General features: G+C 35.7%; 2 protein-coding genes across 4 annotated transcripts in view; one reads left to right on the top strand and one right to left on the bottom strand.

The window, feature by feature from the left end:
- Positions 1 to 10,029, top strand: part of MNAT1 (MNAT1 component of CDK activating kinase) — a 175,916-nt gene extending 165,887 nt beyond the window's left edge. The window contains exon 8 of the mRNA XM_019750784.2: positions 9,573 to 10,029. Coding sequence (XP_019606343.1) covers positions 9,573 to 9,693 — 121 coding nt within the window. The 3' untranslated portion in view covers positions 9,694 to 10,029. The remainder of the gene's footprint in view (positions 1 to 9,572) is intronic.
- Positions 10,030 to 12,908: 2,879 nt separating this feature from the next.
- Positions 12,909 to 24,580, bottom strand: TRMT5 (tRNA methyltransferase 5). 3 transcript variants are annotated; one of them, XM_019750772.2, is made up of 5 exons: positions 24,444 to 24,580; positions 22,653 to 23,308; positions 20,645 to 20,769; positions 17,359 to 18,013; positions 12,909 to 17,003 (listed from the first exon to the last, which is right to left on the bottom strand). In XM_019750772.2, exons 1-5 carry the CDS (start codon positions 24,446 to 24,448, stop codon positions 16,927 to 16,929), a joined length of 1,518 nt encoding a protein of 505 aa, XP_019606331.2. In that variant the 5' UTR covers positions 24,449 to 24,580; the 3' UTR covers positions 12,909 to 16,926. The 3 variants fall into 3 exon arrangements, with proteins under 3 accessions (XP_019606331.2, XP_074183500.1, XP_074183501.1); XM_074327399.1 differs by having other exon boundaries at positions 24,383 to 24,506; XM_074327400.1 differs by having other exon boundaries at positions 24,392 to 24,490.
- Between the last annotated feature and the right edge of the window lie 17 nt (positions 24,581 to 24,597).

The following is a 24,597-nucleotide window of genomic DNA, read 5'->3' as shown; positions in this document are numbered from 1 at the left end:
TGATAGCTGTTTAATGAGTAGATATTTATCTTGCTATCAAGAAACTTATCTAACAAGGAATGTATAACATTTATAAACAACCATGGTACTTATAAGACAGGTGAGAGATAAAGTACTATGTACATTCATAGGAGGAAAGAATTTTACCTGGGCAATCCAGAGGAGGTAGCATCTAAAATATTGTTAAATACTTCGAACATAGAGAAGTACAGACAGTAATATAATAAGACAAATTAAAAATCTGCCACTCAGAATTAACAAATGTTGTTTTCAGAAGTCTAAAGGTAACATCTCTTCCCATTCTGAACAAAACAAAGGTCAGAGAATGCTTAGACTTCCCCTCTTCTAATTTCGTTGCTACTTTTGTTAGTGTATGATGATGGTGGTGGTGGTATTTTTGCTTTATCTTTGCTCCTTGTATCCTTTTCTTCCCATTGGGGTTTAATTTTATTCTTGCTGAAATATCTCCTTTAGTGGTTCTTTCACATTTTCTGTCTTTTTAGCTTTGTTAAATTCTTCATGTTTTTCCTCATATTATCTTCCAATTCACTAATTTTCTCTCAATCTGTAATCAACTGTTTAACCTGTCCATTCAGATTTTTATTCCAAGAATTGCTGTTCAGTTTTTTTTAAAAAAGAAAATGCCTGTATGTTTCATATTGTCTTTTTCTTGTCCTATGGCATCTATTTCTTCATTTCTTTTAACATAGAATACACTTGACCATTGAATAATGTGGAGGTTAGGGGTGCTGACCGCTGTGCAGTTGAAAAATCCATGTATAACTTTTGACTGCCCCCCAAACTTAACTACAGTCCTTCATTATGTGCAAGGGATTGGTTCCAGGCCCCCCCCCCCCCCCCCCACACACACAGATACCAAAATTCGCGGATGCTCAAGTACCTTATGTAAAATGGCATAGAACAATGCATACAGTCAGCCCTCGGCATCCTCGGATTCCCATCGTCAGTTGGTTGACTCCACAGATGTGAAACCTGGGGATACAAAGGCCAACTGTATATTTATTGAAAAAAGTCCACTTATAAGAAGACCTGCATTGTTCAAACCCATGTTGTTCAAAGGTTAACTGTATACTTCTTTTGATGTTTCTTTTTAGATTCTCTTATCATGAGTTTGTCGTGACATTGGTTATGTCTTCTTTGGAAGTGAGGCTCATTTTATTTTTTTAAAACTATAAACCCCTTTTTAGTGGGAGTTGTTTTCCCATGAGCCTTGGATTGTGAAGGCATATTGATTCAGAGATTCATGTTTGCTTATATAATATAAGACTAGGTATAATAATAATAATGTAAAATAATATAATAATGGGTATAATATAATATAATACCAGGTCTTACATTAATTTTTGCTCCAAAAGACACATTAGAGCTGATTGTCCAGCTAGGTCTTATTTTCGGGCAAACACAGTAGGAAATATATATATATAGTATATACGTTTTACCAAGAATCATAAAAAACATTGCTGAGTCCTTTTCATTCTCATTATTCTTCCTCCTCTACGCCTTCAGATCCTATATTTTGAATCCCACTCATTGGTGTAGGAGATGGAACAGACGCCACACTGGCCAAAAGCTCCCCGTGTGCATTCTTCTCCCCTCACTGTGTCCCACTTCACATCAGAGAGCCCCTCACCCTTATATTGTGATTATCATTTCCTTGCTTTAACTTACAGATTGGCCATATTTACACATTCCATGTTTAGTTTTACATGTCCAGAACTTTATGTAAATGGAAGATGCTCTCCATATTTTCTGTAACTTGTGTTTTTGTTTTGTTTTATTTTTGCTTTTAACTCGGCATTGTGAGATTCGGCAATGTTGATGCATGTCATGTACGAGTATATAGCTGTAGCTCCTTTGTTTTCACTGCTGTATAGTATTCTACTGTACAAGTAATAGTAGCTTATTTGTTCATTCTTCTGTCAATGGAAATTTGGGTTGTTTCTTTTGTTCTTTTGCTATAAGAAACACTACTGTTACAAATACCATGAATAGGTCCCTTGGAGTCCCTAGACGGAGAAATCTAATAGGTCTCCTGTCCCCGTCTCAGCTATTATCTCCCTCAAATGACAAGAAGGGGTCAAGCACAAGTAACAGATTCTAACTCCTATCCAAGTGGCTTACACCTCTCTTACTTCTACCTCCTTTTCGAGTTCAGGGGAAGGGTGTGTCGGAGGTGTTGGCAGGGGATGGCAGCATGTGGTAAACCTGAACACTCCTTTCTCTTCAAAATAGCTCAGCTTCTGTATTAGTCGACATTGTCCAGAGAACAGAACCAATAGAAGAGGGAGGGAAGGGGGGGGGGGGAGAGAGAGAGAGAGAGAGAGAGAGAGAGAGAGAGAGAGAGAAGATTGATTATAAATAGGAAGAAAGAGATTTACTATAAGGTATTGGCTTATGTGATTATGAAAGCTGAGAAGTCCCATGATTTGCTGTTTGCAAGCTGGAGACCCAGGAAAGCCAGTGGTGTAGTTCCGAGGCCTGAGAGAGAACCACTGGTGTAGATGCCTATCCAAGCCTAGATGCCAGTCTGGAGCATCAAGGCCGGAGAAAATGGATGTTCCAGCTCAATCAGGCAGAGTGAATTCAGTCTTCCTTCACTTTTTTGTTATTCTCAGCTCCTCAATGGACTGGATAATACCCAACCACATAGGGAAGGGCCATCTGCTTTACTCAGTTCACCAATTCAAATGCTAATCTCTTCCAGAAACACCCCCAGATGAGCCAGATATCTGGGCATCCTGTGACCCACTCAACATAATTTCATGTTGACAGTAAAATTAACTGCGGCTTCTTTTGTCATACCATTATATGTTGTAGTTCTCTAAGTGGTTGCCTTAGGTCCTTCTCTTCTCATTCTATCCCCTCTTCCTAAATATTAGCACCTACTCCTGTGGTTTCAAATGCCATCTAAATACTGATAAGTCCCAAATGGTTTTCGTAATTTTATAACTTTTTCTTAGCACTTGGCCCATATATCCAGCTGTCACTCTGCATCTCCACTATTGTGTCTTTTCTATAATCACTTCAGAACCAAGTCTAAAATTAAACTCATGATCTTTTCTTTCTCTTCTGTCCCACCCCAGTTTGCTCCTTTTCCATTATCTCAGTGAGGGCATCTTCCCTGTTGCACATGACTAGAAAGCTGGAAGTTGACCTTGACACTTCTTTCTCTTTCCCTTCCCTTGTCCCCATATCCACACATTCTGTTGGTCCTTAAATATCTCTTGAACCAGTACTTTGTTTCCACTACCACCACCCTAATCCAGGCTCCAGTGTCTCAAGCCTGGAAAAGAGAAACATTTTCATAAGGAGTCTCTATGATCAACTACTGCTTTTCTCCAAACCATGGTACTGCCAAAGTAGCTTTATTTAAATTATCAGGTTCCTAATAGTAACTTTTCAGTGGCTGTCCATGGCCCTATGAATAAATTTCAGTTCTTAACATTTCCTGTAAGGAATTCTTCTGGATACTTTTTGCGTGTATCTCTAGCTTCTTCCTGAGCTGGAGCCACCTTTCTCCTCCCTGTGTTCTTAGTATGTGCTGTGGCTTCTTGCTGCTTCAGGTACGCTCCTCCCTCTGCTGGGTCTCTGCTCTGCTCCTCTTGCTCGTGTGCATCCTTTGGGTCTAAACTTAATTCATTTCTTCAGGGAGACCTTTTCCGAACTTGCTCATGTTGGCTTCCCTTTTTATCCACCCATAAAGCCTGGACTTTCTCATTCATAATTTTCAGTATTTAACATTCCCCCCCCCCCCCCCGTTGAATTATAAGATCCATGAAAACATGAATGTTTGCTCTGTTTTATTCCCATGGTTGCTTCAATACCTGGCACATATTAGGCACTCAGTAGATGGTTTTTTTTTTTTAAGAATGAATGAGCTGCATACAAAGTTTCTGCATTTTACTTGTCCTACCCTTGGGGAAAAATTACTCATCTTGCCTTTATAAAGATGTGGTGAAACTTCTGGCACATGTCTGTTATTAGCATGTAATTCATAGTAAAAAATTACATTAAATGATCAGAATCAGACACATGATTTTTTTTTTTTAGGAATTTTATTTAAGAAATTCAGAAACGAGGATATTTGTTTTTATAATATCTATTGCATCACTACCATGGAAGTAGCACTTGTCCCTCACTGGAATATACAAAATCTACATATGATTGGTTATTTTTATATGACCCTGATATGACTTATTATTTTTAGATTTTTTTTATGAAACTTTGCCTTCCCCTCTCTCCCCTGGGTACTACACATATCTCGAATAAGTTCTTAGAAATGAGTATCATAATGTTTTAAGAATAAGTAAACACGTTATACCATTTTTCTGCTTAATCTTATCTAAGCATCTAAGCACAATACTGTAATTAGCCAGACATATTATTATGATTGTTGCTGAGGTAAACATCTGATTTTGAGAAGTATATTTAAGATTTATCCAAAATCATTTGATCTGTTGGCTATTGTTTTTATGGCTCTTTTCAAATATATCCCATGGAACCTGATTCCTGAGATAGTCCTATATTTGTCTGTATTATATAGATAAAATCTATTCTTAGTGGTCTATCAGTTGAGATATCCAGAACTGACAACGGCCAATTGTTCATAGAATGTGTTACAGCTATATCTTCTCTGTGTTCAATAGTTGCGACACAAATCTAAGAAGTAAGAAGTATTCCTTTCGTTATATAGTTAAATGAACTTTCAGTAATAGCTAGCCTGTCCTAAAATATCTAGTGTGTTTTTTGATAGCAATAATTTGCACAGTGTACTTGAGTTATAATTCAGAAAGGCTTATCTGAGCAGCCTGTATTCAGCTATACACTTGGGCATCGTGTGACTTTTAATTTCCAAATCTGAGCTTCGGTGTTCGGATGCTCTAAATGTCTGGATTAATTGGTTACTTGATTCTCAAGTGTATTGGTATAAATTTGAAATCAGCTTTAATAATGAGTTTATTCAAATTCTGTTACTTGCTGGCCAGATAATAACGTGAAGAGTCACATCGTGACTGTTGGTGGAAGCTTGTCATCTTTTTGCTTGGAGTTCATGAAGCCATGTGTTTTTAGAAACAAACTGTGCTCAGAATTATGGAGAGTTCTGACTTATAGTGTTTTCCTCATTTATCTTAGACTATATGATCATCAGTTTCCCCCTGTATAGTTTGTCCATTATTCTGACGCCTTGATTAGGTTAGAATACCTGAGCACTAACCTCAGTTTTCAGAATGTTTCTGCTCTTTAGTGGTCATTGTCTGAGCACACTATTGCTCTGATTGTTTTTAAATCTCATTGAGATAGACTCCAGGTTGTTAATGTAAATCTTTTATAGCTTTGGCTGAATTTCTTACAAGAGCTCTTGGTCTTGACAGCTGAGATCAGATGGCTGATCTCTCTTAATGGCACTTATATTTGAGTTTTGTAGGCTGACAGGCAGAACTACTTGGCACTGGTCTGTTTAACGCATGATGGCTTTAAATGCAGACTTTAAAAAATGGGCCACCTTGTAAAAATAAAGTCTTAGTCTCTAGAGCTCACTCCCTTTCTTAGTTTAAACCAGTCCAAGTTTTTAACTCTATGGTTTTTTTTCTTTTAACTCTCCATAGGGCCTTGGTAATTTGAGGTAGAGGAAACTAATATGAACTTCACATTTTCATTTGAATTTAAATTCCAAGATTCTTTGATTCTCTGGAGCCAAAGTGTTTCAAGGGTTTTCATGAGGAGGTTATGACTGGAGGGGAAGAGTGCTGCCTCTTGGTCTTGAATGACGACCCCTGCCCTCTGCCCCTAGCTGAGAACTCAAAGCATTGTTGAATAGCACTAAAATGAGCTGAGTCCAAGGCTGCAACCAGATGGTCAATGCGGGGCTTTTAAAGGAAGGAAAATGGTAAAAGAGTAATCTCAGAGGAACTCTCTTATGTTAAAGAACTGAGAAAATGAAGTCTTTCTGAAGCTAAGTGTAAATTATACCACCTTCTTTGGGAGCAAAAGCTGCTAAATGCGACAGAAGAAAATGACAGTGTAGGAAATCAAAGTTCAGGAACAAACTTCAAGTGTGGTTTTCTGATGCTTAATCCTCTCTTACTACTCCCCTCTCAGGATCCATTGCCTCCTTCTCCTCCCCCTTCTCCAAAGTCTATTTGAAAGGGATCTTGATGGGTAATGGCAAAAGAAGGCAACTTTAGACGGAATATAAATTGGGGCATAAGATGCCCTTTGTATAGGGATTATCTTAGACATACTTTTGAAAACATACTTTTTTTTAGCCTTATTAAGAAAATAATCAAAGGTATGATTTTTAATCTTTGAGTTTAGTCTGCTTTCAGTAAAAATAAGGTATAGGTACCAAAATAAGCAAACTTCTTCCCCACTCCCCTGGTTTCTGCTTATAAGATTTACAGGTATTTAAAATAAACCCATGAAAAACAGAAATACTGCCCTGGGATTGGCTAAATAGTCAGAGCAATTACCTCTGGGCTCCAAAGTCCAACTGAGCTTGACTTTTGGAAATAAATTTGGCTAAGACTTCTTCCTCATTCTGCTGTATAAAGGTGTACATGAAATGATACTGACCTCTGCCAAAAACCCCAGGAATCCTACTCAGTGATGTACTTGTAACGGTCATGAAAGAATTAAAACAACACAGATGTGGATTAATGTGAAAAAGTAGGCAAAACACAAAATTCTCATTGTGTGGTTTCAATGTGGCAGATCCTTTAAAATACTTTGGTGTACCACAATAATTAAAGTGTTTAAGAACATTAAGATACCTAGAAAATAAAAGCCCACAGTAGAATAACAAGAATGAACTATGTTTTATTTTTTTAAAATTGGAATTAATGTAGGTTGCTATGGTGAAAATAGGTTGAAATATTTAACAGTAACTGTTTTGTGCAGCCCTAGAGATCAAAAACAGCAATGTAAATAGGCAGGTCTTTAAAGAATCATTCCCACAGACATGTTTAATGTAAATGATTGCTAGAAAGGAAATGCATTTTCTTCAGTGCTATGCAAAGAAATTTTAATTGACTTGGTTTTGGCACTGAAAATCTACAACTTAGCATTAATAACTCAAATTTTAAAATATTTGCTCATTGCTCTGGATTATGACTGCATTCAAGAAACACTATTTTCAAACACTAATTAATCATTTTAAATAAACTTTTTTTACACATTTATGGCATCAATGAGTATGACTGTTTATTACATTTTACCTATAAAAAGTTGAACTGTTTTATATACTCTTTATGGAAACAGTGCACAGTCATAAATTAAAAGATGCAACTGTTTTGGATATTTTACTGGTGGTCCTATGTTTTCCTGCCAGCAGTGCAGCTGTTTCAGGTTTCTCAGGATAACATATAAAAAGGTGTATGTACACTGCAAGTTTATGCTTGAATTGCCGAGCCAGATATGGTATGACTCAACTTTCCCAGAAGCAAGTTTTACCAAAATGTGATGAATCAAAACAGCTAGTTGCATAGTGGTTTGTATTACAGCTATGAAAACCAATTCTCATTTATGATAGTTGGCTTCTTAAGGCTGACAGACATTCCTCTGTGGTGCTTGAATTTTGCCATGAGTGAACAGCCATTGGAGCTGCTAAGACTATACTTTTCTTTTGAGGGTCTGAGGAAAGGAAAAAGGGTGATACAATATTATCTGGTGTATGGATAAAAATTAGCTGGAAACTTGTATCAGGAATGCAACATTGCATTTCTAAGATTCTTGTAAAAATATTACTCCCTTATTACTTGTATGATAGTTATTGCGTTCCCAGTGATAGTATGCTGTTCCAGGTTGATTTTTAGACTTTCTAAGGTGATTTAACACTTACCTCATTTCTCATGCTTCGGAGTCTTAACAGTTTGACATTTTATTGTGTCCTGGGAGGTAATAAACAGATGTCTTTATGGCCATGAAGTAGGTTTAGTGAATTCCTATTTAAATCCCGTAGGACCTAACGTTCTATCAAGAGTTTTGACAGTGACTGTTTAATAACAGTAGTCTCTGAAGTGGGATATATTCCACTGGGGTATGTCAGATGGGATATAGGAGAACTGTTATTGGAACTTTTATTTAAGTATTTTTATCTCAGCCTTTAAATATTTATATTATATATTTTATAATATACTTGTATTAGTATATTAGGTATATAATTATGTATCATGTAATAGTATACAATATATTAATACAAAATGTATATAATTTATAAATAAGTATACACATTTTGGAGATGCGTGCTCAAATATTTTTTACTGCTATAAATATACTATCGAAAAAGTTTGGAGATCGTTGCTCAATAAATATTAATTTCCTTTCTCCTTCCACTTTCCCCTTTCACCTTTGGCAGAGAAGCAAAAAATTGAGTTAACACCTTGATTTGTGGCAATGTGAATAAATTATAGCCGATTCCAGGAGCTCATGCCGTGTCTTACTTTGACCAGTTTTTCTATTTGGCCTCTTATATTGCCATATATTTTTTAATCACACAAGCTTATTAAACATGGATACAAATGAAAAACAGACTTGTTATTATGTTAGAAATAATAAGTTGCTCATGCATCAAGACTTTGACACACAGGAAGTTTGAATGAATGAGTAGAAAAGTTTCCAAGTTATTAAAATGTTCTGGTACCTGATTTATTCATTTGCCATACCCGTAATGCTAAGGCGGGTGAAGCTCCTTTACTTCCTGAGGCCTGAAGAAACAATGTGGTTTCTTAAACTAAGAATTAAAGCAAAGCTGGAAATATTTGTTTTCCAACAGTGCTGGTAGTCATGCTAACAAGTTGCCCTCTTTGGCTAGGATTCGCCCATGTTTTAAGCCTGCTTGTCTATCTTTATCAAGGTGGAAAGTTTTAATTGTTAAATAATATGCGTGTGATTGAAGAAAAATAGTGTGTAGTACACTGTCTTTTGATATCAGTTCAAAAGATTCTTCTGTATTTAATACGGGACATTCTTTTGAACTCAGGCTCAGTCTCAGAGATTTCTTGGACATGTAATTTTCTAAGGTTTCCTTTCCTATAAGATAGGAGACAATATATTTTGTAATATTAAAGTAATTTTGAAGCACCTAGTATGTTCTTTACCCTCCTCCATTGGTTTAGGTATTTGTTTCAGAACATATTTGTGTAAAATATTCAATATGTAAAGTATTAATACAGTAGGATCATGGTACTGTATTATGTTAAGAGTATGCCAGGAAGAAGAACAGCAGTTAGGTACCCAAACAACAGCCAACAAAACAAATTAGTTCTGAAATTTGGGAACAGTGAACATTTTAGTAGCAAGTACTATTTTTGAAACCTCGTTTAGAGCTGTTTTTAGATCTTCAAGTAATTTGTTTATAATTTAGTACTAGTTTAGGTACTCTATGTACAGTGGTATGTTTCATTTTAACAGGTAATAATGCATTTATAAAGTTTGAACATTTCAAATCAGAATTCCTCTTTAAAATTTGTATTTGCTTTACTATTGCTTTTTAAAAATGTTACCAATTTTTATGTGCTTTCTATATCAATGCTACACTTTTTGTTTTGTTTTAGGTATTTAAACCATGTCAGAGCTGCGTCTCCACAGGACCTTGCTGGGGGCTATACTTCTTCTCTTGCTTGTCACAGAGCACTACAGGATGCATTCAGTGGGCTTTTCTGGCAGGCCAGTTAACCTTTATTTCTCCTTTATAAGATCTGGGCCTTAGAGCCGAACCAGGGAGCTAGCAAAAGAAAGCAGACTTGTAAAATTATAGCCATATGCAGCTGCACAACAAGTGCTACCACTAGCAGCTGTGTTAGAGGATTTCTAAAGAGAAAATTTCAGAACTAAACTGAGTAATATAGTGGATATTTGTGGAAAAGATTTATTTTTTACTTACATTTTCCTGAGAGGGATTGAAGTTGGAAGCCTCCTCTGATGGAAGATATGAATAATATTTACCTATGTATATTTGAGGTTGACAGACTTGTAAAATCTTTTTTAAAATAAAGCTAGACTTTATGTTAAGTTTTGTGGTTTTTCTCTTATTACTGTGTTTTACTTGAACACATTATAAAATGCCATTTTGAATACGACATTTAGTGTTAATATCCAAGCCTATTATTTCTTCTCATAAAATGTTCCTTTTTTGCCCAATGTCTTCTTAATACAAGTCCAGACAAGTGGATATATTTCCTTCTACCAGCAGGTTGTGGCAAGTAAAACCTCACCTGTGATAATGTCACTCTCTTAATATTAAGGACTCAGTGCCTGTTTTGAGCAGTGGAAAGTGAGACAAACCTTGATCAAGGTGTTATAGTTCCCAGCTGTGAGCCACACTTAGGATAAACCAGAGCAGAGTATTAACCTGGTTTAATGACAAATTCAAAGAAGTAAGTTCATAAAATTTAATACTTAAATGGCACCTTTCACCTCAAATGTGAACTCATTTTATGATGAAACCTTGGAGCCTGGAATGGATACATTTTAAATGAAATTTCCCTATGAGACGCTGATGTAGTTTCTGTTGAAACTTCAAAGGCTTTTTAGTATACCCAGGATTTTGCTTAAAGAGTTTGGATGTGGATTGGATGGATATTTGTAGAATCTCAACCTTGTATGACTCTGTTACATAGACCACTGGGTATGACACAGTTTGTGAAGGAAATTAAGGGATTTCCTATCAAATCTCCATTACAACAGATGTTAATTTTATGGGTGCAAAGTTATGTGAAACAAGATTGGTTATATTAGAGTGGAATATCCTTATATAAAAACTCCATCTTACTTGACTAAGCAGGTATTAATTTCAGGAGTACATCTTCATCTTTACAGTACTTCTAACCATCTTTGATAATTGAGAAAACCAAGACACTGAATAATTGAGTAGACCAAGATCATATACACAAGGTAGTAAAAAGCCAGAATTAGAACAGGTTTTTTGTTTTTTTGCTTGTTTGTTTTTTTGTCTAGTTCTATCTATACTCTTACCAGGCTACATCCTATTTCTCATTCTATTAATATTCCCCAGTTGAGGATTAGCATTTTAAGTACAAACTATAATCTATTCAAAGAATAGTGAGAATACTGGACCTGTGGTTAAGCTGTACTCAACTGCCAAAGTTTGGTATCCAGTCATTAAAAAAGAAACACTATTACTTGTTCTCAGTACCTTGTATGATGTATTTAAATGGAATTAACTAACTAATATAACATTTCAAAAGCTTTCAAAACTTTTTGAGCCTACCTTAATATTGCAGGAATTGCCTGCACTTGATTTGGCAAATAAATTTGAAAACTTTTATACTATTTTGCCCTTACTATTGCCATACTTTGTTCAATAGGCCAAATTTAGAACTTGTTAACTCACCCTGTTAGGGTCAAAGGGAATGGTGAAAGATAACCTAATGACAACAATTCACTAAATAATAGAAATATTCTAAGTTGATGAGGTTATCCCATATCCTCCCAGTGATTTCCTCTCTAAGACAAAAGGCTGTACAAATCTTTTCATCTACGTGAATCAAGTCTTTTAACATCTTACAACACTAGCACAGAAATAATTGCTAACAACTACTGAGCATATGCCAAGCACCGAGCTTCATGCTTTGTGCATTATCTAATCCTTAAAACAGTACAAGTATTATTTTCCCCACTTTAACAGATGGAGAAACTGAAGCATAGAAGGGGTAAGTATGAGGTGTGATCAAACAATCTGGTGAATGTTTAAATAAAAAAAAAATTAATACAGTAAAAGACACATTGCCATTAATACCCCTCAAAATACTCCCTTCGCTTTGAACACACTTTTTCCGTCGTTCTTGCCACTTTTTAAAGCAGTTCTGGAAGTCCTCTTTTGTGAATGTCTTTACTTCATCCTCCATCATGACAACCCTCTGTGTCACATATCACTTCTGGTACAGCAATTTCTGTCAAATAAAAACATTAGGGTGTGTCCTCATCCACCTTCTTCACCGGATCTGGCACCATGTGACTTCTGGCTCTTCCCCAAAGTCAAAATGACCACAAAGGAAAACGTTTTGAATCGATTCAGGACATTGAGGCAGCCATGACAGTGCAACTAAAGTCACTCATAAAAGAGGACTTCCAGAACTGCTTCAGAAAGTGGCAAGAACGATGGGATAAGTGTGTTCGAAGCGAGAGGGAGTATTTTGAGGGGGATTAGTGGCAATGTCTTTTACTGTAATACATTTTTTTAAATTTAAATATTCACTGCATTTTTTTTATCACACCTTGTTAACTTGCCAAAGTTCAATACAACCTAAAAGTAGCAGAGTTTGGATTTAAAGTCAAGTGGTCAAAGTTGAGTCCATGCTCTAGAGATGACTGTCAGACTCAAACTTACAAACCAACAGCTGTGTAAAAGCAAGTCTAAGTAGAAAACTCCTTAAGACTTCAAGAAATTTTATAGATCAAGTATCTCGTTTTTTATGGGATATAAATGATATGAATAATAACCTTATTCATATCCTTGAGAGAAGTTTTAAGAAATTTGTTATGTAGAACATAATTGACTATTACCTACTACACTCCCTTTTAAGCAGATATTAATGGTATTGAATACATTTACATCATAGCTAGGATGCATTATTAGTTTTCCTTAATTTCACTCAATAAATGTTTGATCTAAGCTTTTCTTAGAAGTTATCTTTAGGCCATTAGCAGGTGGTCATATAATCATTTCAAATTAAGGTGGCAAAAAATTTGTCAAAAAGTTAACAAAATAAAAAACTTGAATATAATGAGCCTTCCAGCTGTCATTTTCTAGTGGATTCATGGAGTTTAGTTACCAAGTATCACATCAGAAAGTTTAGGGTGGGCCTAGGTTTAAATAATGAAATAATCACACATTCACTTATCCATTCTGAAGGAAAAAGGGGGAGGAGTTAAAATGTAAATAGAAGCATTTAACGATTATATTTTCTTTACAACTATATACTGCATATTTTGTTTAATTAAATTGTGACTGAATGGAGGCAGGAACTTTATGTGTACAGATAAGAACATCATTTGTATCCACACTTACTATTCATAACCTATCACATCAACATGTAGAACTAGAAAAATTTTTATTCCTACTTGCAAATTAATTCTCTTCACCTAGATCAGGAGAAGGCAAACTGTCAACCCTTGGCCAAATCCAGCTGCTGCCTTGTATGCTCCATGAGTTAAGACTGGTGTCTGTACGTGTGTGTGTGTGTGTGTGTAGTTGGAAAAAAGACAAAAGGTTAATATACTTTTAGCAGGTGAAAAGCTTATGAAATTCAAATAATGTGTCCATAAATAGGTTGTTTTTTTTTTGAACATTGCTTATGTATTATCTGTGGCAGCTTTTGGACTACTATGGCAGAGTTGAGAAGCTACAGAAACCTTACGGCTGGCAAAGCCCAAAATACTATCTGGCCCTTTACACAAAGTTTGCTGATCTCAGACCTACTTCTCAATTGGAGGGGAGAGAGGGTAAAAAAAACCAGAAGTCCCAAACTAGCAATACCTGGCTGAATTAGCCCCAAAGGTCTTGCAGAGGATAGGTTGGGTTAAGTTTCAAAAGAATTTTTAAGTGCCTTTAGATAAGGAATGAAGTCCAAGTCAGTATGTCCTTACACTTCTTACCATTTATTGCTTTTATATATTTAAATTACCTGTCTGGCTTCTGAAGGCATTTGAGTTTGTAATTAACAATTTAGATAAAGGGTCCTCAAACTTTTTCTGTAAGGCTAGACAGTAAATATTTTAGGCTTTGTGGGCTAAGAGGCAAAATTGAGGACATTAAAAAGTAGGTACTGGGCCAGCCCAGTGACTCAGGTGGTTGGAGCACCATGCTCCTAATGCGGAGATCACACGCCGCTGAGGTTGCAGGTTCAATTCCCACATGGGCCAGTGAGCTGCGCCCTCTACTGCTAAGATTGTGAACAACGGCGCTCCCTGGAGCTGGGCTGCTGTGAGCAGCCAGAGGTGGGCATGAGCTGCCGTGGGCTACTGTGTGCTGCCAGGAGCGGCCGACAGCCAATGTGAATGTCCAGCTGCCAGCGTGAGTGGCCGGCAGCCGGCAAGAGCTGCTGTGAGCGGCTGACCAGCAACCGGCCACCAACTGCCTCAGAGGGAGGGGCAGGGGGGGGAAGTGCAAGACTCATAATACCAGCATGGGCCAGGGAGCTGTGTCCTACACAACTAGACTGAGAAACAACGGCTTGAACTGGAGTCAGGGAGGGGGGAGGCGGAAGAAGGGGGGAAAAAGTAGGTACTTACATAACATGAGATAAAATAAATTAGCACAATTTTTTTAATTAACAAAATTCAAAATATAATTAAGTACATTTCTGTAATGCATTTTTTTGGGAAATAACATTTCTGTTAAGTAGGGTTCTTAGTGTTTCCTATCATTAAAATCAATTGTCAATGACCACCTGTGAATGGTTAACTGCAATGAGATTTTACACATTTCATCTTTAAAAATGTCTTTTCACACAGATACATACTGCCAAATACTGGTATCTATCCTGGAGCATGATTTTAACTGAGCATATTCACTCGGAAGGCATTTGTAAACTATTGGATTCTTCCTGTGACCTCTGCATTTTAGCATGTCATCACATAGCACATTATTCACTTCCAATTGAAGATTAGGTGGAAGCTCAATTATAGTTAAATGGATTTTGAAATATGGAAATTTCCTTTGCATTTGCACCAAGGTCCCCAAAATGCTGAATTCAGAAAGTATATCCATTGCTAATTTGTGTGAGAATGGAAATCCTGCTTCTTGTTTTCATTTTTGATAACATGAGCTATATGTAACACTGAATATTTTGATTCAAATGTCCGTTGTTGAAATGACTACTGCAGTATGTTTCACATCAAAGTTGTTTGCCTTGTAATTGTAGGCTGAAATCTTTTAAGAAATATTATCAAGTCTTTAGTAAAAGCTAATTTCCAAAGTCAGTCAGTGTCCTAGCATAGTGTTTAAGAGCGATTCTTAAGAAAAATTTCAGCCTTGACCTTAAACTCAAAAATTGCCATCAAACTTTACAGTTGCTAAGCAAATCAAACTTAGGTTGAGCAAGTCAGGAAATTCAGTTTCAATTTCTGACAAAATTCAAGGACTTCAAGATGGTTCAAGTCCATGAAAACATATGAAGTTTACCACTGACACTACTGGTTTACTAACACGTGGTAGATTCAAAAAAGTTTCTGCAAGGTACCGTGTTTCCCCAAAAATAAGACCTAACTGGAAAATAAGCCCTAGCATTTTTCAGGATGACATCCCCTGAATATAAGCCCTAAAGCATCTTTTGGAGCAAAAATTAATATAAGATTCGGTCTTATTTTCAGGGAAACACGATACTTGCTGGTGAAGATAGTGATAATCATAGGGTTTAAACATCTTACATTTTCACAAACTTTGTAAATTTCTCCAACTAGGTCTTTTTCTACCTCACACATTTTTACCACCATCAGTTATAACATCTTAGCAGATTCTACTTCAGGTTGTACAGAATTAGTGTTTTCTCAACTTCTTTGAAAATATTCACCTGTAGTTGTTCCATGCAGAATTAAATTAAGAACTGAGCAATATTAGTAACACCTATTAACTCATCAAATGTCATCAAATAATCCCTTGGACTCGTTTTACTTTTTTAATTGACTATTGATATTGCTTCCAATGTTCTCAACTCTAAACAATTGTTCTTGCCAAGTCTTAAAAAGTTTACTTTCTCTGGACACATTTCTTTGGCTGCTGCATTCAAACACAATTCAAAAAAGTAAATGGCTTTTTAACAGTAAATGGCTTTCTTGCTTGACTTACAAGTCATTTGGAGACTTACTTTGGTTGCAGCCTTGTTTTCATTTTTTATTTTGTAAAGAAATTCTGCTATGATATATCCAGTTTAAATTTCTTATTTTTCTGACAGTTGCTTGCCCCTGAGTTGGAAATACTGTGATGAGTGCTTCTTTTGGTAATGTCAGTGTATATTGTATTTAAATTCAGGTACAGATGCTTTGTTATCTAATTCTATATCAAAATAATTCTTACTCCACTGTGCCTTAGAAACACACTAGAAGTCCACTTTTCTTGTTTGGAAATGATGACTGCGCACTGGTAGTAACAAAATAAAATGTTACAGCTTAGTGACATAGATAGCATTCAAAATACTACTGAATTATAATATTACCATGTTACTGTGATTTGTAGTATGATGCACAGCGGTATGAAGTGATAAGAATCACATCCCGTCTGTGTTAACAACTACTCAGCTCTCCTGTTATACCATGAAAGCAGCCACAGACAGTATATAAACAAATGAGCATGGACACAAAAACTTTATGGACACTGAAAGTCAAATTTCATATAATTTTCACAACACAAAGTGTTATTCTTTTGAATATCAACCATTTAAAAACGTAAGACCATTCTCAAGTCACTTGCCATACAAAAACAGGTGGTGGGACAGATTTGGCTTGACGGGCCTGGTTTGCCTATCCCTGATCTAAATAATCTCATTTTTATTACTTTTATAGTGATAGTGTAGGAGTGCTTAAAACAAAACTTAGCTACAATCTTCAACTAAGGATAATAGCAAAATGATATCAGTGCTTTCCTAGTTAGCATGCAATTATCCTACCTTCAAAACTATTTTCCCAAGACAGACATATTTAAGTGTATTTAATTAAAAAATTGGATATAATTTAGATTATAAAATTATATATTATAACTTAAATAAAATGTTTAGTAGACTTATTTAAATTTTAATTTGACAATCCTCAATTTATAAGACAGCAAAGGTAAAATATAACAGTTCAGTACTAAAGTAACTGAGTGGTAAGATTTTATGAAATCATACAAATTATATTTCACTGCATAATGATCTAGTGGGGAGGTGGAGAAACCATTTTCAGTTACATGATTTAAGCAATTTGTGTTTTTTCTTTTGAAAAGGATTTATCTGTCCTCTGGCGTTTAAGAGGTGGCTCTTCATGCTTCTCTGTAACAAATGCAGAAAATATGTATTAGGTAAGATATTTAACATTTGAAAATACTTTAAAAGGCAAATAATATAGGCATTTTAAAGATTTTTAATCTATTCAACTTACACATGAAATAGTAACATTCCTGTGTAGTTATTATTTTAATGAAATAGCCTTCTACTTGACTGAACAGAGTTATACTAAAATTCGTGAAATTGGGAGAAATTAGTCACAATTAAATGGCAAGGGGTCTTAAACTGAAATATCTAACTAGTATTAGTTTAACCTATTCCAAATTTAAAATAATATAAAAAATATATATAGCCTAAGAAAGCTACATGAAAGGTATTACAGTTCCCAGAAGTTGCTCACCTAGATTTAGGGTCTGGTTCTTGTAGAGGACAGCAGCAGGAATCCGAAAGGTGATGCATAACATTTCCTTGTTAGGGGCCACGTTTCTTACTAGGTGAACTGAACTGCACGTGTCCAAGGAAGTGCCTAACACAGCTTCAGCTCGCTGCTGAACATCCTTAGCAGGATTAGCATCTTTGGAAAAGCTGTAACAGTGTACTATGGGAAGGAGCTCACTGCCGCATGACTGCCCATCTAAAAGCGACTTGAAAGCACTGAGAAACTCGATAGCCTTTGCTGGCAAGTTCATGACAATGTGCACAGAGTGTGTTCTTTCTTTTGACAGTCGTCCCAGCTGCTGCATTAACTCTTCTCTGACTGGTCCTTGGAGGAAGTCTTTCCCATCCAAGTTAAAGACTTTTACCTTTTGGTCCACTTTATTTAATTTACAGTTGTGCAATAGCCATTTATGGGATTCAGGATTGAGATCATTGGCAAATACAGTACAGTTTTTCTTTGCTACTGGAATGGCAAAAGGTCCGACCCCAGCAAAAACATCAAATAGGACATCCCCAGGTTTGAAAAGTTCTGTGATACGACTGTGTTCTGTAGAGAGACGAGGATTCCAATAGACTTTTGAAAAATCGAATTCATAGGTATAGCTGTTTTCTCGAACCTGAAAAAGGTATTATGCTTTTGATTAACCTGCTTAGTCTTAAATTCCAGCCACTGACATTGGAGAGGTGCACTCATGCACACAACACATTTCAACTTACCCCTGTTAAGAGCAAATAAAAGTGTATTTAAAGGCATTTTCATTAGAATTCTGGTGTTTATGCTATACTGAGGCCAGTAATTATTCTGCATTGGACTTTTTCATGAGAAGTCATCTCTTCAAAGCCAAATGACTCTCCATCTCATCCTAAAAGGTAACAGTGGTTCCCAGATCACATGAGGATTTTTCAGATAGGCCACTTGACTTGCTTCATTATACTCTTTAATGTGATCTGATGGAGGGGAAAAAAACTGTAATTTGAAATACCACACTATATGTACCTTGATGGTGGGTAGCTAAGTTACACACAGCAAACAAGCTTCCCTCCTTACTTAGTTTGCAGTTTGTAAGAGGGAGGCGTGATAGATGTGTCACGTATCATTTAATTTTCAGGTATTTTGCTGTTTTTAGATAGTTACTTGGACTTTGAAAATTTCATGTCTATAAATTAGAGGCAATTTAAATAAATATAAATGGAACAAATCATTCTCCTGTTTCTTTCCCAATTTTAATGGATAAAGAATGAAAGGCCAAAAAGTTCTATAAATCTGATAGCGATATACCTTCCGTATTCTACTTTCATGGATTTTAATTCCAAACGTGTACATATTTTTTTTCTTCTCAACCACATTAGATGCTCTGGCCATATTATTAAGGTTCCAGAGATGGAAATGTTTCCTCATGATTCTGCCAACTAAAAGTCTTTCTGGGTATATAACCTGGAAAGTTTAAATATGTCTTGTGAATGATTTTCCTGAAATCTCCTTTCTACTCCCCCTCTTAAGGTCCTTAATGTGAAGCACAGATCTAGTTTAAAAATTAGATTCTAAGTATCATTCTGGTTTTACTCATGCAGTCTTTGCTATCTCCCTTAGCAGTATTAATTTCAGCCAGATTCATTTTCAGGAATCCTTTCACTTACAATACACAAACATAGTACTTAATGTTTCATGAGCTCCTAAAGCTAAATGTAACTCTTTTTGGAGCACAGAAATTATACATTTGCACTTATTTTATAGTATAAATATTAGGTATAAAATATGTCCTAAGAACAAACTTTAGTTGACTAAGTTAATGACAAGGCATTTATAAAATTATAGTTTTCTCAGAACTTTTAGATCTTCTGAGATCTAAATGAGAAGAATGATGTTACCTGTTACCCTAAGGGATAGTACCAAGTAAATACCCACAATGTTTAATCAGGGTATGCCTTAATGTCAGCTGAGATAAACACTGTTATTACCAAAGGATTGACATTCAAATCTTACTTGCCATAACCGACCTCTTACATTATACCCAAGCAGTAGGCAGTGGAGGTCTGGCATACAAGGAAAGACCAAGCATGGACTCTGGAGGCAGAAGCCTGGCTCCAAACACCCTGCTCAGTCATGCCTTGTTACTTCGTAGCATAAACAATATTAATAACAGTCACCATTATCTTGTTGGGCATCTTAGGGTGTTACATTTCAAGCATTTAGCTCAGGGCCTAACAGTAAGTATGTAGTAAATGGTACTCTGATACTATTAAATTATGGAGAAATTATATTTAAAATAATATTCACTTAAATTTATGCAGCCTAGAATCTTAAAATGTAATTATTTTGCATAAGCTCTGTCCCAAATTTTATAAAGTCCTGTTTAAAAGATATATCTAACATTTTAAGAGTGGCCTTCATTATTAAAATTTTTGTCAAGTTATAGAGTTTATTAGCCTATTTCCTAGCTCAGGTACAAAATTACACATAACGTTAACATATGTGTAACAATATAATAAGACTTTTGGTTTAAAAAAAGTTTATTATATCCAGCACTCTAGAGGATTTTGGGGTGGGGGATGAGAAAGTGTTTTATACCAGGAAACTATTCCTACATATTTTAAAATTTTTATTTGAAATATATTTTTCTTTTAAAAGAAATATGTACTCAGTAGAAAAGTATAAAGAAGATAACAAAGGTCACCAAAATACCAAATAAAAAATAGGCCCACTGTTAACATTCTGATGTATGTATATATTTACATAGATACTTAGTTAAAATGGAACAAGGTTATATATACTATTCTACAACTTGTTTTGTCACTTAACATATCAATGGGCAATTTATTTTTATAAGTATGGAGCTAACCTTTAATGATGGAATATTCCATTGGATTGTTATACCAGAATTTAATCAATTCTCTACTGATGAACTTTTAGGTTGTTTCCATTCCTTTGTTCATTTTGTTATTATAAAAATAATAATGAAGAATCTAGTACATATATCATTACAATTTTGTTTAATTATATCCTTGGGATAACTTCCTATAAATGGAATGCCAGGTCAAAGGATATACCTATTCAAAATTGAGATATATTACCACACACACTTCCTTAATGTATCAAATTTGCACTCCTATCTATAGTATATGTAAATGCTCACTTTCTCACGTACTCAATATTGAGTATTAAAAATACTTGAATCTTTGTCATCTGTTATGATTCTAAACATTAATCTTATACACACCATACTAGGAAACAATAAAATACTTCATACCTTGGTTATCATGTTCTCCTCTCCAGATAACACTTCCATTTGGAAATTTCGGTACGTATTATCGATATTATTGATTTTATTTACTGCTGAGGTGATTCCTGGGTTTTTGTCAATCATAACTTGACCTAAAAGAAGAGAATTCATAACAAATATTGCCTATTGACTGCATAATAAAAACTAAAACTGCAAGTATGAAATGGAAATGAACTGTATTTTCTTATAATTGATTGATACAAACTGCATCTAATGTGTATAAAATGGCATGCAATTCTAAAAAATTCAACAGATTGTTAAAATTAATGTCTGACAGCCTCTAATACAAACACAAAAAAATGTATGGGTACATTTTTAAAGAAACAATTTTGAGGAGTTTGGGTCTACTTACTATTTTTCCATGTGTTTTACTAAATGTCAAATGTACCAATATTACAGTAAGCAAAAAGGTAGACCATAGGGAATTGGTAAAGAATAAAAAGAAGAAATGTAGGAACCCTGGCAACAAATGTTGTCAGAAAACACCAGCCTGTCGTCATTGGTCTCAAACCAAATGTTTACTTTACTGTGTACTTGAAACATACGTCTCCACTTTGGAAACATATATCAGCAAAATAATGTTTTCAAACAGCTTCTTTAGTCTTATATAAATAAAATGTTCATTTACTCTATTCTTTTTGTCAAATATTTGCCATACCAGAAAAAGCTACAATGATAATAAAATATACGAGAAATGGTATATTAATGCCCTTTAATCAAAGTGTACTTTTTTTATCAGCAATTAAAAAATTTATAAGAATCTATGTACTATCTCATTGCATAAGGAAAGATAACTTGATTTGTAAGTTAGTAAAAAGTACTCAATAATACAAACATGCTGAAACACAACCAGAAATTATCCAATTTCTGATAATTAGATATCTGATTTGAATATGATATCAATGAACTCTAGTCAATCACTGTTCTTATCCTGTTCTGCTTCAGATATCAGAACTCAATTTTTAAGGTACAGAAGTTAGTTTGAAATGAGGAATTAAATTTTAAAAAGAACTTATTCTGAAGGTCTATAGTAAAAGTTTTAATATTACCAGTGTGAAAATGTTTCACTTTTAATCTATGAGTGCTCCTTTATGAAACAGAGTTTATAAAGTAGGAACAACAAAAGGAATGTTTGAGTTAGGATGACAGGCAATGGCGCTTAGGAAAGCTTAGACTTGACATTTGCACCTTCATAATGACAAGGATCTGTTTACGTATTTATTATGTTACCACGATGCATTATCAGCTCTCCATCAATAAAAACAAAGGAAATGCATAAGAGAATTATTTCTGAAATTCTACCCATGCAAAATACTGAGCACTACATTTTAAGCTGAAACTAATTCCCAGAAGTTCTGACTCTACACTGAAATGATTAATCTGGAGAATGCATGGACATAAAATATTCATATAATGACAAGTGCAATTTTAATTAGTTTTCTACTTCTTTCTTATCCCAAAGAATAAAGTATCCAAACTCAAACTTGGGGCTACAGAGGTATGACATACACAAGCATTGTTTCTAAAAGGCTAGGGGTACTAAAAAAACAAAGTATCGTGCCTGAATGCAGAAGACGCTCAAATAGTTGAATCAATTAAAGTATTAATATGAGTACAGTGTCTTGTACTTTTGACCATAAAACACTCAAATTTATGAAACCTAGCATTCAACCTAGTCCTTGAGGCCTACTAAGTCCACTGTACCAAAATGACGAGCTGCTAAAGAATTCTGCCAAAGCAAGTGGTTCAAGTTTTACCTATGCTTATGTACTGTGTACACAAAAGCTGGAACTGATATTTAAAAGTTGCTATGACTCTGGAAAGAGTATTCCAAAATGTCCCTCAAAAGAGAGTATGTAGCTCAAGATCTAGCTTAAAATTAAAATGAAAAAATGTCCTGCTCCTGTAATTTGGCATTTAAAAAATAATTTTAGAAACTAAAATTAGAACTTGCTAATTGCTTTCCAGAACCTACCAATTAAATGCTTGAAAGGTAGTTGATGATCTCGAAGGTTCAGGTGGGCAATATGTCCAACTCTGCTAAACCCTGAAGTCACATCTTGACCTTCAGGAAGGACAGCTCTCAATATTTCTTCTGACTTAAAGTTTTCATAAGTTAGTTCCAAATTATATTTAGAGACCTGTGGACTGACATTAAGTTGCTTTAAAATACTGAGTTCTGCTTTCTCAAAGGAATCATCAGTAAACATTTTATAGGGATCCAACATAATTAGTCTATTTTCTTCATCTTCTGGGTCTTCAATCACACGTTTTATGCCTGGGCGCTGCAGTGCTACCCTTTTAAGGGATCGCATCAATTTATTGACAATTTCTTTCCTCACTTTAAGCACTGGGATGGTGACTGTCTTTTTAAAAGCGGTTCTATCAAGTTTTGTCATTCCTCGAACATCAGAGGGTGGTGAAAACAATTCATAGTGTCTCTCACTTAGTTCTAGTTCAGGCATGGTTGAGAATCTTTTTCTTTGATCCAACAAGAAAATGCCAGGTGCTCTGCCAGGTTTCTGTATCAGTGATGTCCAAGCTAGTGGAATCAACGATTCTGATTCAGTTATTCTATAGCTTTCCACTTGGAGAAGTCTTCTTAAGAACCCAGATGGCCTCCATAAGATCCTAAAAAAAAAAAGTATTTACTTTGAAAAAAATACCATGAAGTTACAAACCAACTTACATGTTCACAATACCTTTTGAGAATAAAAATCTAAATTGTTTTACATAACCACTAAATGCTGGTAATTAAAACTTTTAGTATGTGTGAGAAGCATACTATCTTTTCCAAACAGAATGACTTTTATTAATGGTAAATAATAAATTTGCACCTTCAACCTCCTGTTGCCAGGATGAGGGCTTAGTGATCTATCAGCCTCCTTGTACTTAATGAACCTCTCCACCCACAATTTGCTACAGAATACATTTGGGGTTGGAAGGCTGAGATTTGAGTTAAAGGATCATCTCTCAATGAAATGGTCATTATTTTTATAGCTTTACCAATGCCAGTATTTACTAGGACGATCTCATGGGTGCTTATTGTGTCAGATGCTGTGTTTAAATGCTTTACACACGTTATCAATCTTGGGAGGTGTGTGGTATAGCATCTTCATTTTGCAAATGAAGAAACTAAAGCTCAGAGAAATAGATTAACTCACCCAGTCTCCTTGCTTAGTAAATGGCTGAGCAAGGATTAAAACCCAGGTCTGACTTCAGTGAACACTTTATTGCTACAAGTTCTGGCTATAACTAGAGGTTTGAGTATTTTGAGGTCGAGGACTTTGCTAAGTGTTATATACACACGCCATTAGGAGTATCAGTTATTCACATTTCCTTCTAGAATACCAAAGAAGTAATTGCAAGAGGAAAGGGCCCTGCCCAAGAAACCTGTAGAGCAAACATCAAACTTCACAGGGTCAAATTGAGTCTAGCAGTTAACCAGCTGTGTGATCTTAGGTACATTACTTAATCCGAGTCTCGGCTTCTCACACGTAAAATATGGCAGAAAACTTTTGAGAAGGTTAAACAGTTCCTTACTACCAGCCCTGGGACCTAGGCTAAGCACCCGGGCCGGTGGGTGACCTCGCGACGTTTCCGCGCCCAGGCAGCGCGAGGCGGGGAGCAGCCCGGGACTAACGGGTACCGCACCGGGCCCTCAGCCCCTTCGAACTATCGAGGGCACCGCGGCCGCCATCTCACCAAGGTTACCATCCAATGCGTGATGTCGCTCTGCAGCTGGCTTCGCGGCCAGACCCCTCACCTCATGCTCTGGCGCGGCTCGGCAAGGAGTCGCAGGTGGATGGGCTGGCCCTGGATTACATCATCACTGCTCGCCGCCGAGGGGCGAGCGTCATTAGATCACGTCCATTCCCCCCCTGTCTTCCCGGCCCTGGTGAGCTACGGAAACCCGAAAG

Source organism: Rhinolophus sinicus, linkage group LG03 (assembly GCF_036562045.2).
Source record: "Rhinolophus sinicus isolate RSC01 linkage group LG03, ASM3656204v1, whole genome shotgun sequence".
Classification (NCBI taxonomy): Eukaryota; Metazoa; Chordata; class Mammalia; order Chiroptera; family Rhinolophidae; genus Rhinolophus; species Rhinolophus sinicus.
This window is presented reverse-complemented; position numbering and strand designations above follow the sequence as displayed.

What these genes read in the sequence shown, in the direction of transcription:
- TRMT5 (XM_019750772.2), bottom strand. An exon ending in ACCTTTCAAGCATTTAATTG is followed by an intron (nt 20,770 to 22,652) that starts GTAGGTTCTGGA and finishes CTCTTCTTTTAG; the next exon opens with GTCAAGTTATGATTGACAAA. An exon ending in GAACCAGACCCTAAATCTAG is followed by an intron (nt 17,004 to 17,358) that starts GTGAGCAACTTC and finishes CATTTGTTACAG; the next exon opens with AGAAGCATGAAGAGCCACCT.